The sequence below is a fragment of the Oncorhynchus mykiss genome, chromosome 7 (genome assembly GCF_013265735.2).
Source record: "Oncorhynchus mykiss isolate Arlee chromosome 7, USDA_OmykA_1.1, whole genome shotgun sequence".
Lineage (NCBI taxonomy): Eukaryota > Metazoa > Chordata > Actinopteri > Salmoniformes > Salmonidae > Oncorhynchus > Oncorhynchus mykiss.
This window is the reverse complement of record NC_048571.1, coordinates 64,696,144-64,710,743: the sequence shown is the minus strand read 5'-3', so window position 1 is coordinate 64,710,743 and position 14,600 is coordinate 64,696,144. Positions and strand designations below refer to the sequence as shown.

The following is a 14,600-nucleotide window of genomic DNA, read 5'->3' as shown; positions in this document are numbered from 1 at the left end:
AACAAACACAGACAATCATAATTCAACCCACCAGGCGCGACACGAAACTCAGAAATAACAATATAATTCATGCCTTACCTTTGACGAGCTTCTTCTGTTGGCACTGCAATATGTCCCATAAACATCACAAATTGTCCTTTTGTTCGATTAATTCCGTCGATTATATATCCAAAATGTCCATTTATTTGGCGCGTTTGATCCAGAAAAACACTGGTTCCAACTCGCGCAACATGACTACAAAATATCTAATAAGTTACCTGTAATCTTTGTCCAAACATTTCAAACAACTTTCCTAATACAACTTTAGGTATTTTTTTTAACGTAAATAATCAATAAAATATAAGAATGGATAAACTGCGTTCAACAACTGCGTTCAACAGCAGATAAAAACAAAATGGATCGAGCTTTCAGGTCACGCGCCCCTAACAAACAGTACACTTCACTCGACACTCGTTCTGAACTGCTCTACTTCTTCATTACACAAAGGAAAAACATCTAGTGGAAGCGATAGGAACTTGAAAACCCATTGAAAAGAGAGTGACTTCAAAAAAACCGCATGTTTTTTTGTTTGTATTGTTTGTATTATCTTTTACCAGATCTAATGTGTTATATTCTCCTACACTAATTGCACATGGTATCAAGCATATGCATATCCCTGCGTCAGGTCCTGAGCTACAGGCAGTTACATTTGGGTATGTCATTTTAAGCAAAAATTTAAAAAAGGGGTGATCCCTTAACACATGGCAGAGTTTGATCTGTTAGCCTAAGTCTAAATTGCTCACATTTAAGTGCCCATTCACCAACATGCTAACTAAAACAGTGTCATCAATATACTGTGGATCTGTGAAGTGTGGTGGTAAACCTGCCTTTCAACTACGAGAAAACGCTTGCATTTGAATAATTAAATTGTCTTTATCGCCAACGTCTATCTTGGCCCAATTAAATCCATAATACTTTGAACTGGGGATTGAGTAAATTATTGTGATGTTCATGAGCAGTCAGACATCTTAACATGGTGTGGGGACATGAGTAATTAAGCCAAGTGGAACTGTAATTCAGAGAATCAAAGATATTAATCTGCAGGGTAATGACGACATGGGACATGTCCCAAATGGCATCCTATTCTCAATATAGTGCACTACTTTTGACTAGAGCCATATGGGCCCTGGTCTAAACTAGTGTACTATATCAAGAATATGGTGCAATTGGGCACACAGCCATGCTTAACCAAATACTAGTGTTGTACCGTATAAATCAGGTCAGCTCTACTCTAGCCGGTTAATTACATTAATAGATCCATCATGAATCAGAGTCATATTAGGCCCCATTAGCCATCTGTCTTGTAATTACATGGTGCGTCTAGACTACTGAACAACGTGAGTGCAGATTTAAGAAGACAGCAGCATACAATCTGAGGCGACAAGAATGTAAAAGATAAAGTCAAATTTATCAGTCAGGGAGAAGTTATATAAATCTCCATCCAGCCTTTATACTCTATTTACTCCGATTTATCTCAAATGACTTACCTCAAATCAAAACTTTTAATGGGACATGCCACTTAAGACCAATTCTGATATAAAATGACATTACTAGCCACAACCTCTTGGACAGAAGTTGGTCTACTACACTAATGCTAGGTCTTTCTATAAAGTACTCTGTGTACTCAGCCAGCCTAACTTACTTTTAGGAAGTCTGTCCAGTGTTTGCAGCTGTCTAGGTTGAAGATAAAAAGGTTAAGAGAAAGTAATAATTCCATGCAAAAGTGTTCGAAAATAAACAACTTTATTGGACCAGCGCTGGAGAAGAAAAAAATATATACACATATACATACGCTGTTGCCAGAGAATTGAATGTTAATTTCTCTACCATAAGCCGCCTCCAGCGTCATTTTAGAGAATTTGGCAGTACTTCCAACCGATCTCACAACCGCAGACCAAGTGTATGGCGTCGTGTTGGCGAATGGTTTGTTGATGTCAACTTTGTGAACACAGTGCCCCATGGTAGCGTTATGGTATGGGCAGGCAAAAGCTACGGACAATGAACACTATTGCATTTATTCGATGGCAATTTGAATGCACCATGACGAAATCCTGAGGCCCATTGTTGTGCCATTCATCCGCCACCATCACCTCATGTTTCAGCATGATCATGCTGGACACAATTCCTGGAAGCTGAAAATGTCCCAGTTCTTCCATGGCCTGCATACTCACCAGACATGTCACCCATTGAGCATGTTTGGGATGCTCAGAATCAACGTGCACAACGTGTGTTCCAGTTCCCTACCAATATCCAGCAACTTCACAACAGCAATTGAGGAGGAGTGGGAAAACATTCCACAGGCCACAATCAACAGCCTGATCAACTCTATGCGAAGGAGATGGGTCTCGCTGCATGAGGCAAATGGTGGTCACACCAGATACTGACTGGTTTTCTGATCCACACCCTTACTTTTTTTTAAAGGTATTTGTGACCAACAGATTCATATCTGTATTCCCAGTCATGTGAAATCCATAGATTAGGGCCTTATTAATTTATTTCCATTGACTGAATTCCTTATGAACTGTAACTCAGTAAACTATTTTTAATTGTTGCATGTTGCATTTAAATATTTTTGTTTAGTATAGTTCATGCATATTCATCTCCAGCACTACCCCATCATCATATGACAATTGTGCGTTTCTATGTTTTGTAGTAAGAAAGAGAGGAAGATAATTGTTTCAATGACATCATCTGTGATTTTAATCAATTACGAGTAGGCATTGCTTACTAATTGGTTGTTGTCATTGGAAACACTTATCTTCCTCACTTTCTTACTACAAAAATAGAAACATGCCATTTTCACAAGTTGGGGTGGTACTGGAGATGATGAATATGAAGTAGAGAAATTGTGAAATTTCCCTTTAACTGTCTTTTTCATCTCTCTGTTTAGCTTGATCTACTTCAAAACCTTCGCTACCAGTTTCATCAAGTACGTAAAGGACAATATCACTGGTTTTTGTGGGAGTAGAGACAATGGGCTTAGATTAAACTGTCACATTTGGTATGATGCAATGTATTGTAACTGATATTTCTGTGTTTTGATCAATTTTCTTCAGACATGTTACAGTTAAGCTATTGTATTTGGGGTGGAAAAGGAAGTTAATTCACTTTTACAGGACAGTGTGCATTGTGCAATAGGATACGTGTCTGAAATTGTAATGTGTATGGGCTAATTATATACACTAGGACCAAATACATGAACATATTTAGATGACCCATTTGTTACTGTAGATAGGTCATTGGTTATTATTCTGGAACTCACATTGAACCCGTCATTCTCAAACTAAAAGGTTTTCCTAACTGGAAAAATGTGATTCCTGTATAGAATCGCACCAGAGGTTCCAGGTCAATAGATGATCGATTCCCTCTGGAATATTTCATTCAAGATGCAATATGCAGAAATCACGCTGCCATTTCCTGGTTGATAAAATTAGAATAGTTTGCTTAATTTCAGTTTATGTGACTAAACAAGCAGTCATTGTGTAGAGAATCATTGTACCATCTAAACTGCTGTGAACTATATTTTCCATAACCAAAAATATTGTATTTTCAGCTGTTTGAAGCTGGTGTACAAAACCGAAAGTAAATGATGCAAAAACAAAACTTAAGGGAAGCATAGAAATAGCGCACATACTACAGATCTACCACTTCTTAGACATGCTTTCAATGAGAATGACAGACCTTCCTATGTGAATTTGGTCAGGTCTCCCAAAAAAGTTCTGAATTGCAGCTTTAAGTGTGGGGTGTGTCATCTTTCATTTAAATTGTAGGGGAAAAGTCACTCTACCCACCTCTATCCTGCCTCTACCCACCTCTATCCTGCCTCTACCCACCTCTATCCTGCCTCTACCCACCTCTATCCTGCCTCTACCCTCTATCCTGCCTCTACCCACCTCTATCCTGCCTCTACCCACATCTATCCTACCTCTACCCTCCTCTATCCTGCCTCTACCCACATCTATCCTACCTCTACCCATCTCTACCCTGCCTCTACCCACCTCTACCCTCCTCTATCCTGCCTCTACCCACATCTATCCTACCTCTACCCTCCTCTATCCTGCCTCTACCCACATCTATCCTACCTCTACCCATCTCTACCCTGCCTCTACCCACCTCTACCCTCCTCTATCCTGCCTCTACCCACATCTATCCTACCTCTACCCATCTCTACCCTGCCTCTACCCACTTCTACCCTCCTCTATCCTGCCTCTACCCACATCTATCCTACCTCTACCCATCTCTACCCTGCCTCTACCCTCCTCCTCTAATCATTTACTCTTTTATCCTTTTAATCATCCTCTCTCCTCTACTCCTCTACTCTTCTACCCTCCTCTACTCCTTTAATCTTCTACCCTCCTCTACTCATCTACACACCCTCTACTCCTATACTCTTCTATCCTCCTCTACTCATCCTATACTCTTCTACCCTCTAATCTTCTACCCTCGTCTACTCCCCTAATCTTCTATCCTCCTCTACTCATCCTCTACGCCTCTTCTATTCTTCTACCCTCCTCTTCTAACTGTCCTCCTCTACTACTTTACTCCTCCACCCTCCTCCTCTACTACTCCTTTATCCTCTACTCTCTTCCTACCCTTCCCCTGTTCCGCTCCTCTCAGGTTCCAGGGACAAGTCTACTGCCCGAGGTAACCCCTCAGGATGAGGGCAAGATCTGTGTGGTCATTGACCTGGATGAGACATTGGTGCACAGCTCCTTCAAGGTAATATACATACACTGTTAATAAGAAACAGGGCTATTGGAAAACATAGTTTGACCTATTATCTCACCACATATCAAGAATTCGAAGACATCTTGTTTTGATCCTATGCAGGCCAGGGCAGTTGATTATATATAATAGCATGATCCATAGCTCTTACTTTACTCATTTGCAACAACAAGCTGTAATCGTTTGATCGGCTAGTCCTCTTTGTTTGTGTCCCGTCTGACTTCTATATCCCACTATTAGACTGTAAGTGTTAATGGACAGCTGTTAGCTGGATCAGGTAGCTCTTTACACTGGCTGTGAAACGGGAGCTGCTGATGCTGTTAACACATTCAATCAACAAATCAATGGTCACTGGCAGACAAATCAGTGTCGTCCATGTTTCTCATAACAAGGCATGATTTGGATTGTGGGAGTGTTAGTTGAGAGGGTTGGAGTGTTAGTTGAGAGGGTTGGAGTGTTAGTTGAGAGGGTTGGAGTGTTAGTTGAGAGGGTTGGAGTGTTAGTTGAGAGGGTTGGAGTGTTAGTTGAGAGGGTTGGAGTGTTAGTTGAGAGGGTTGGAGTGTTAGTTGAGAGGGTTGGAGTGTTAGTTGGGAGGGTTGGAGTGTTAGTTGGGAGGGTTGGAGTGTTAGTTGGGAGGGTTGGGAGGGTTAGCTGAGAGGGTTAGCTGAGAGGGTTAGCTGAGAGGGTTAGCTGAGAGGGTTAGCTGAGAGGGTGGGAGGGTTAGCTGAGAGGGTGGGAGGGTTAGCTGAGAGGGTGGGAGGGTTAGTTTTTTCCTCATTTAAAACTTTGCTATGCTTTTAGATGCATCTCTTAATCAGAATATCTAACTTTTTTTGTTAATCTATACGTTTGTCTTTTGCGTGTGTCACTGCAACTGATTATATTTTATCTGAAAACTGATGATAAACGGTTGTCTTCTCCTCTAATGTTGTAGCCCATCAGTAATGCTGACTTCATTGTACCTGTGGAGATTGAAGGAACAACACACCAGGTAACTGACAATGGCATTTAGATCAACACACGTGTGTGTATGTATGTATGTACAGTGGGGCAAAAAAGTAGTTAGTCAGCGACCAATTGTGCAAGTTCTCCCACTTAAAAAGATGAGGCCTGTAATTTTCATGATAGGTGCACTTCAACTATGACAGACAAAATGAGAAAAAAAATCCAGAAAATCACATTGTAGGATTTTTTATGAATTTATTTGCAAGTTATTGTGGAAAATAAGTATTTGGTCAATAACAAAAGTTTATCTCACTACTTTATTATATACCCTTTGTCGGCAATGACAGAGGTCAAACTGTAAGTTTCTGTAAGTCTTCACAAGGTTTTCACACACTGTTGCTGGTATTTTGGCCCATTCCTCCATGCAGATCTCCTCTAGAGCAGTGATGTTTTGGGGCTGTTGCTGGGCAACACAGACTTTCAACTCCCTCCAAAGATTTTCTATGGGGTTGAGATCTGGAGACTGGCTAGGCCACTCCAGGACCTTGAAATGCTTCTTATGAAGCCACTCCTTGCCCGGGCGGTGTGTTTTGGGATCATTGTCATGCTGCAAGACCCAGCCACGTTTCATCTTCAAAGCCCTTGCTGATGGAAGGAGGTTTTCACTCAAAATCTCACGATACATGGCCCTATTCATTCTTTCCTTTACACGGATCAGTCGTCCTGGTCCCTTTGCAGAAAAACAGCCCCAAAGCATGATGTTTCCACCCCCATGCTTCACAGTAGGTATGGTGTTCTTTGGATGCAACTCAGCATTCTTTGTCCTCCAAACACAACGAGTTGAGTTTTTACCAGAAAGTTCTATTTTGGTTTCATCTGACCATATGACATTCTCCCAATCTTCTTCTGGATCATCCAAATGCTCTCTAGCAAACTTCAGACGGGCCTGGACATGTACTGGCTTAAGCAGGGGGACACGTCTGGTACTGCAGGATTTGAGTCCCTGGCGGCGTAGTGTGTTACTGATGGTAGGCTTTTTGCTCACCGTTCTTGTGATCATTTTGACCCCACGGGCTGAGATCTTGTGTGGAGCCCCAGATCGAGGGAGATTATCAGTGGTCTTGTATGTCTTCCATTTCCTAATATTTGCTCCCACAGTTGATTTCTTCAAACCAAGCTGCTTACCTATTGCAGATTCAGTCTTCCCAGCCTGGTGCAGGTCTACAATTTTGTTTCTGGTGTCCTTTGACAGCTCTTTGGTCTTGGCCATAGTGGAGTTTGGAGTGTGACTGTTTGAGGTTGTGGACAGGTGTCTTTTATACTGATAACAAGTTCAAACAGGTGCCATTAATACAGGTAACGAGTGGAGGACAGAGGAGCCTCTTAAAAAAGAAGTTACAGGTCTGTGAGAGCCAGAAATCTTGCTTGTTTGTAGGTGACCAAATACTTATTTTCAACCATAATTTGCTAATAAATTCATTAAAAATCCTACAATGTGATTTTCTGGAAGAAGAAAAAATCTCATTTTGTCTGTCATAGTGTACCTATGATGAAAATTACAGGCCTCGTCTTTTTAAGTGGGAGAACTTGCACAATTGGTGGCTGACTAAATACTTTTTTGCCCCACTGTAACTCTCATGAACTTATTCTCTGCAGCAGAGGTAACTCTGGGTCTTCCTTTCGTGTGACGGTCCTTATGAGAGCCAGTTTCATCATAGCGCTTGATGGTTTTTGCGACTGCACTTTCAAAGTTCTTGAAATTTTCCGTGTTGACTGACCTTTGGTCTTTTACAAAATAGGGCTATCTTCTGTATGCCACCCCTACCTTGTAGCAACACAACTGGCTCAAACGCATTAAGAAGGATAGAAATTCCACCAATTAATAAGGCACTCCTGTTAATTGAAATGCATTCCAGGTGACTACCTCTTGAAGCTGGTTCAGAGAATGCCAAGAGAGTGCAAAGCTGTCAAGGCAAACGGTGGCTACTTTGAAGAATTTGTTTAACACTTTTTTGCTTACTACATGATTACATGTTATTTTATAGTTTTGATGTCTTCACTATTATTCTACAAAGTAAAAATAGTAAAAATAAAGAAAAACCCTTAAATGAATAGGTGCCCAAACATTGTGTGTGTGTGTACACACTACTGTTCAAAAGTTGTTCAAAAGTTGTGGTCACTTAGAAATGTCCTTGTTTTTGAAAGAAAATCACATTTGTCCATTAAAATAACTTCAAATTGATCAGAAATACAGTGTAGACATTGTAAATGACTATTGTAGCTGGAAACAGCAGATATTTTTTTTTTAAATGGAATATCTGCATAGTCGTACAGAGGCCCATTATCAGCAACCATCACTCCTGTGTTCCAATGGAGGACAATGAAGAGTCGACTCCGGGATGCTGGCCTTCTAGGCAGAGTTGCAAAGAAAAAGCCATATCTCAGACTGGCCAATAAAAAGAAAAGATTAAGATGGGCAAAATAACACAGACACTGGACTGAGGAACTCTGCCTAGAAGGCCAGCATCCCGGAGTCATCTCTTCACTGTTTACGTTGAGACTGTTACTATTTAATGAAGCTGCCAGTTGAGGGCTTGTGAGGCATCTGTTTCTCAAACTAGACACTCTAATGTACTTTTCCTCTTGCTCTGTTGTGCACAGGGGCCTCCCACTCCTCTTTCTATTCTGGTTAGAGCCAGTTTGCGCTGTTCTGTGAAGGGAGTAGTACCCAGCGTTGTACGGGATCTTCAGTTTCTTGGCAATTTCTCGCATGGAATTGCCTTCATTTCTCAGAACAAGAATAGACTGACGATTTTCAGAAGAAAATTTGGACCCTGTAGTCAAACCATCAAATGCTGATGCTCCAGATTCTCAACTAGTCTAAAGAAGGCCCGTTTTATTTTTTCTTTAATCAGCACAACAGTTTTCATAATTTCAGAAGAGTTTTCTAATGTTCAATTAGCCTTTTAAAATGATAAATTTGGATTAGCTAACACAACATGCCATTGGAACACAGGAGTGATTGTTGCTGATCTGTACGCCTATGTAGATATTCCATATAAAAAGTCCCGTTTGAAAATAGTCATTTTCAACATTAACAATGTCTACACAGTATTTCCAATCAATTTGATGTTATTTTAATGGACAAAACAATAGCTTTTCTTTCAAAAACAAGGACATTGCTAAGGGACTCCCTGTTGTTATTTTTATACTTTGCAGCCCATTGGAGTAGCGCTACTGCTTCTTAAATGTAGCACTTAAAAATAAATAAAAAAATACATGAAATCTAAAGTCATGTGTAAATGGAACATTTGTTGTATAAATGTGTTCTCTTCCATGGTCAAGATGAATATACTAGATTTTGAAGCTGTATAGTACAGTTAAGCCAAGGGTCAGCGAGGCCTCCCTCTCCCCACTCCGACCTCCTCATCCTGGGACACTGGCCACAGCTCCCTGGCCTCAGCCTGGTTCAAGTAATCCAGGATAGGCTGGTTCTCACCAGCACGGCCTATTCTCGATTACTTGTTTCAGGAGGCGGCTGAACTCTTCCAACATGACCCTCTGGGACAACCACACATTTCCCTAACCCACAGACGGAATGAGAAGGAAAGAACAGGCAGACCAAACCGGGAGGCAGGCCTCATTTCTAACCCTTATTTTAACATTCATGTTCAGTTATGTTTTTTATGTTCACATTCTATTATTTTCAGAAATGTTGAACCAGGTTGTTGAGTGGATGAAAGATGGATTCACTTGTGCTCACCAGCCTCTGTCCCCCCCCCCCCCTTTTCAATTATCCAAAACATTAGCCATGCTAAGCCAGGTGAGTAGACTTATCACTAGCCAGTAAATAAGGTTGATCAGATTTGAAGATCAATAGATACTGTGGTCCTTAGGGACTGGAGGTGTGTGTGTGTGTGTGTGTAGTTGCTTCAGTCAGTTAGTACATAGACTAGTGTTCATAGATGGTCGCTGTTAGATAGCTGTACTTGATTCTCCTAGCCAGATGCTTATAGCCGTGCTGTGATGTGTCCCAGGTTTACGTCCTGAAGAGGCCACATGTAGACCAGTTCCTCCAGAGGATGGGAGAGCTGTTTGAGTGTGTTCTCTTCACTGCAAGTCTTGCGAAGGTAACATTGCTTTTACTGTTGATTTAGAGAATTAACTGGTATTTATTCAATTTGCTCCCCCTGGTGGTGGTGATATGCCTGTTAGAAAAAGTAGCAATTCCAGCTATGTTCAGTCGTCTACCACCCAACATACCACTCTCCCCTTAGACACTACTCTCTGTCTTACATCTGTACCTGGCCCTCTCTACCTTTCTGTTTCTATCTTTATGGCCTGTCCTCTTTCTCTTCTCTCTCCTTCCTCCGTCTCCCCTGCAGTATGCAGACCCAGTGACAGACCTGCTGGATCAGTGTGGTGTGTTCGGGACGCGTCTCTTTCGGGAGTCCTGTGTGTTCCACCAGGGCTGCTACGTCAAGGACCTGAGCCGCCTGGGCCGCCAGCTCAACAAGACCCTTATCCTGGACAACTCCCCCGCCTCCTACATCTTCCATCCTGAGAATGCTGTGAGTGTTGCTGCCTAGCCCAATCTTTCACTGAGCTTTACTCCAAAGGACTTACTGGCCTGTCCCAATGTTGAATCACTGAGGTGATCTCCCTGTTTTAAGCTATTTGATGATGCCAATTTTATTTTCTGAATGTGTGTTTTGTCTAAACTGTGGAAATCAATGTTTCCCAACTGCAGAGTGTCAGGAAAGGGTCTTTCCTTCATTAATAGCCTTCTCTAAAATGTAAATGTTTTATTCTGATTGTGTGTCCTCAGGTGCCTGTGGTGTCCTGGTTTGACGACCTGGAGGACACTGAGCTGCTGAGCCTCCTACCCGTCTTTGAGGAGCTGAGTGAGGCGGACGACGTCTATGCCAAGCTGCAGCAGCTACGAGCCCCCTGACACAACACGCCCCCTCTGACAAGCCAGAGCCTCCCCCTCTCAGCCAGACCACACCCATCAACCGACGGAAAACAACCAAACCTTACTTACATACACGCACTCTGTGTGCTGTGTTAGTATCCTAGACACACTCGGCGGTGTGTTTGTTTGGCCCCTGAACTGTGTGTTTGGACGGCTGTCCACCACTCCTACTGTCCTCTTCCTCCTCAGTATGTTAGCTGGTGCTGCAAAACTGTTCTGGAAACAATCCAACAAACACAATGCGAAGTGGCTCACGCTTTTCTCATTTTAAAATCGGAACTCAAACACATACTATTAATCCAATCATTCACACTGACTGGCCAGGTCTTTGTTTCTCCAAAAACAAGACTTTGATTTTATAGCACTAATTGTGACACAAAACAATGGACTCTGCACATCACCTCTCTGCTTCGACAATAATCTCAGTAGAAACACGTTGACGAAGGACTCTAAAGCATTGCAAGGAAACTGCTAAATCCACATAGTGATTTAATTTCAAATTCTTAGTACAACTGCCTATATACAGGCTGTTTTTAAGGACTTTTCTCTCCTGAATGGATTGATTACTTCAGGAAATTCATTTTGAAAGTTGAACAGGTGGTCTTTCTGATCCAAGGCCGTCATGACATAACTAGACATTACAGTACATAAGATGATATGACCTCATTTGACCAGACCTTACATGGGGAGCAAGGGATCTCCATCTTTGTGCCTTCTGTATAAGAACAAAATAATTACATCTTTTTTTGTTGTGTTTTTAAAGGAAAAAAATAAGCTTTGTTCCTTGTAGAAAATGGTTGTTCTTTTTCAATCTTTACGCTTTTCTATACATTTTTAAGATGTCTTTTAAATGTTGGATATGTTGGTTAGAAGTACAGATGATGAATTTTGTAATGTCTGGGATGTTGAGGAAGAACAGCCATACATTAACAGCCTCTGTATGTTGTAGTTATATGAAATTCTCCATTCTCATTTGCTGAAGATATCCTCAGCCAATAGGGATCATTACAATCCAAGGGGTCACACCCATCGTGTAAATGCAGTGGTGTAACAAACCCTGCCTCTATGCTGATTCACCCTGAGCTGCATCAGGTACAGTATACTTGAGCTGATTCACCTCAACGTTTAGCACACAAAAAAAAAAAAACATTTAAATGAACAGACTGATTGAGACTTCGTGTTGCAAATTTGGAGTGATTCTATGCTGGTATTTAGTCTTCAACGGATGCCATAGTGGATAAACCAAGGCCTTGTTTTAAAATGATTCACATTTTGTGTCAAGCCTTCTGGGTGCCATATTATTTGGTTAGCTTGGGGGACTTGTATAAGCTGCTAAGAGTGAACACAATGCACACTAGTTTAGCCCCCACCTTTAGCCCTTTCTCCATACTTTGCCAAGTCATTATTTAAAAATGTATTATATTTTTGGTGAGATGTTTCTACATTACTGAGACTTAAAAGTATGTCTGATAAATTATCTTTGCGTTATTGCCTGTTGTTCTAGAAGGTCTACGGTACTCACTGCCATATCTCAGGTGTTGTACACATTGTGGGGTGGCAGCGGTTTTGTGGTGCCATAAACTGGATGGATTTAGCAAGAGATGTTCTACTGCTCAAGTTGTAATTTAGCACACATAGACATGCCCAAGCCAGACTAGTCACTGCATCCCAAAGAGATTTGTTTTGTGGTTTTATTCACAAGATAAAGCGCCTTCTCATACTATTACACTATGAAGTGCCTAAGGTTTCTTTCTGCAATAGAAGCTTTGGAATAAAGCACGAAGGGTCTTCATCCCCATTTTTTATTTTACATTTTTATAACTGTTACCCTGTCTCTCGTATTTGGCTGAAATTGAGTATCCATAAAACTCTTTACCAAGTAATCCTACTCTGCTGTTTCATTTGGATTGAAAGAAGGGGCCGTGTGTTATGATGTTGTGGACCCCACACCCATACTGTCAGAGAAATATGTCCGTTTAGGCCTACTCCATGTCTCCCAATCTATAGTTTCTGTTCTTTAGATATTTGTAAGCATTTTAATCTCTGGCTGTGTCCCAAATAGCACTCTATTCCCTATATAGTAGTTCTGTATGGGATGTTAAGTTGTCTCTTCTGGTGGTGGGATGTGGTAGAGGGTGCACTGTTTTATTGTTATGTCTGAAACACTAAAGGTAAAGTGAGGTTAGACATTCATTTTTACGAAAGCTCAACACTTTTATTTTGTGGAGGTGGGTTGGAGGGGAGGGGGAACCAAATATTCACAAATTTCAATTAAAGCGTTTTCTGCTTCACTTTCCTTTCTTCTAGTCGAAAGAACCAGTCTTGTTGCTTTAAACATGCATCACTTAATTGTCAGTAATTGTAATTAGGTTAGAGGCCCACACATGATACCTGGTATATTCAGTCATAATGTCTGCTGACATGAAATGACTACGTGTAATGAAATATATTGACATTCACATCAGAGGTGACGTGTCGAACCCTAATTCGTAATGTTTTGGATCACTGTTTCGGAAGGAGCAAACGTTCATCCCCGATTGCGAGTTAATATGTAACGCCCATGAAGGGCATGCTTATGGCCCTCAAACCAAAGCGACATCAGACATGTCCTGTGTTTGATTCAAATATAGTTTACTGTTTGTGAGAAATACTAGATTTCATGATCACTTCATGATCGCTAAGCATCTGAATGATGCTAGGATAATTATCATACTATTATTTGATCTTACTCATACAACAGTTTTTATTTTCTCAAAGTCCTGGAAAGAAAGAATGTAAAGAACTGGAGAGAAATGTATTTGAAATAGATTGTCCTAAACAGTCCATCTGTAAAAATAAAAAAGGTTTTGGTGACTTATCAAGAGAATTCTTTGTAATTATTATTATTTTTTTTATATGAAAGCCATATGTATACAAAGTCACAATATTTTTGAAATATTAAAAGCAAAGAATGGCTAGAAATGTAGCTCTTAAAAAGCTTTCGGTGTTCTTTTGTTTTGGAAATGAATTATTCCAATTTAAAATATTTTGGCCATTACAAAATATGGAGATCTATTTTCAGTGTTCAGTTGGCTTACTTTCTGTATGGATTCTTAGATGCCAAACAATCGGAGCAAAATGAGACATGAGTCCGAGGGTACAATCGATTGATGCAGCGTTGTTTTTATGTATATATTGATCAATCTATTGGATAGATTGTGATGGTGACCAGTCTATTATTCTTCTAATGGATGAGATTTCTATTTGGATAAAATCATTTTTCCATTTGAGTTTTTTGTTAACTGGGCTCTGTTGGATTGATTGTGGGGTTGGGTCAGGTTGTGTACAATTAACAAACTTCAAATTTTGCGTAGAAACTATGCAGTAATACATACAGTATAATGCAAAAAATTCTAAAACATTACTCTCGTGTACGTCTGGAGTTAAAAATACTGTTTTTACAGCTATTTTGTCAAACAAACGTAAGACTCCTGCATTATATTTGGGCTTTTTTGTTAAACTAGCAATTCTGAAAGTTGTTTTTCAAAGATGGAATAAAAACATTGATTAGTGCATGTGTCTACTGTAGTGCATTTGTGTCCACATCTCCAGAGAGTAGCAAATTCCTAATCACACAGATTTCCTAATCATAATTAGGAATTATTCCTAATCACACAGATTTGCATTCCACAAACAATATAGTTGAATCAAAGTCAAATTCAGAGGGGGCATCCCAAATAGCACTGTTTTCCCTATATAGTGCACTTTTTTTGACTATGACCCGTAGTGGCAGTGGTCAGAAGTAGTGCACTATCTAGTGAATAGGTTTCATTTGGGATGCGCAGCCAAGGCATGTAGGGACATTCATTACATTATGACATCATAATATGTGATGAACTTGTGTTAATTAAGAATCAGTGGCCATGTCACATTTTGG

At 40.5% G+C, this 14,600-nt stretch overlaps 1 protein-coding gene across 1 annotated transcript in view; it reads left to right on the top strand.

The window, feature by feature from the left end:
- LOC110528240 (carboxy-terminal domain RNA polymerase II polypeptide A small phosphatase 2) overlaps nucleotides 1-14,236 on the top strand; it is a 29,730-nt gene extending 15,494 nt beyond the window's left edge. The window contains exons 3-8 of the mRNA XM_036983827.1: nucleotides 2,930-2,968; nucleotides 4,657-4,758; nucleotides 5,699-5,755; nucleotides 9,747-9,839; nucleotides 10,095-10,280; nucleotides 10,538-14,236. Of these exons, the coding sequence (XP_036839722.1) occupies nucleotides 2,930-2,968; nucleotides 4,657-4,758; nucleotides 5,699-5,755; nucleotides 9,747-9,839; nucleotides 10,095-10,280; nucleotides 10,538-10,663 (603 nt within the window). The 3' untranslated portion in view covers nucleotides 10,664-14,236. The remainder of the gene's footprint in view (nucleotides 1-2,929; nucleotides 2,969-4,656; nucleotides 4,759-5,698; nucleotides 5,756-9,746; nucleotides 9,840-10,094; nucleotides 10,281-10,537) is intronic.
- Nucleotides 14,237-14,600: the final 364 nt, after the last annotated feature.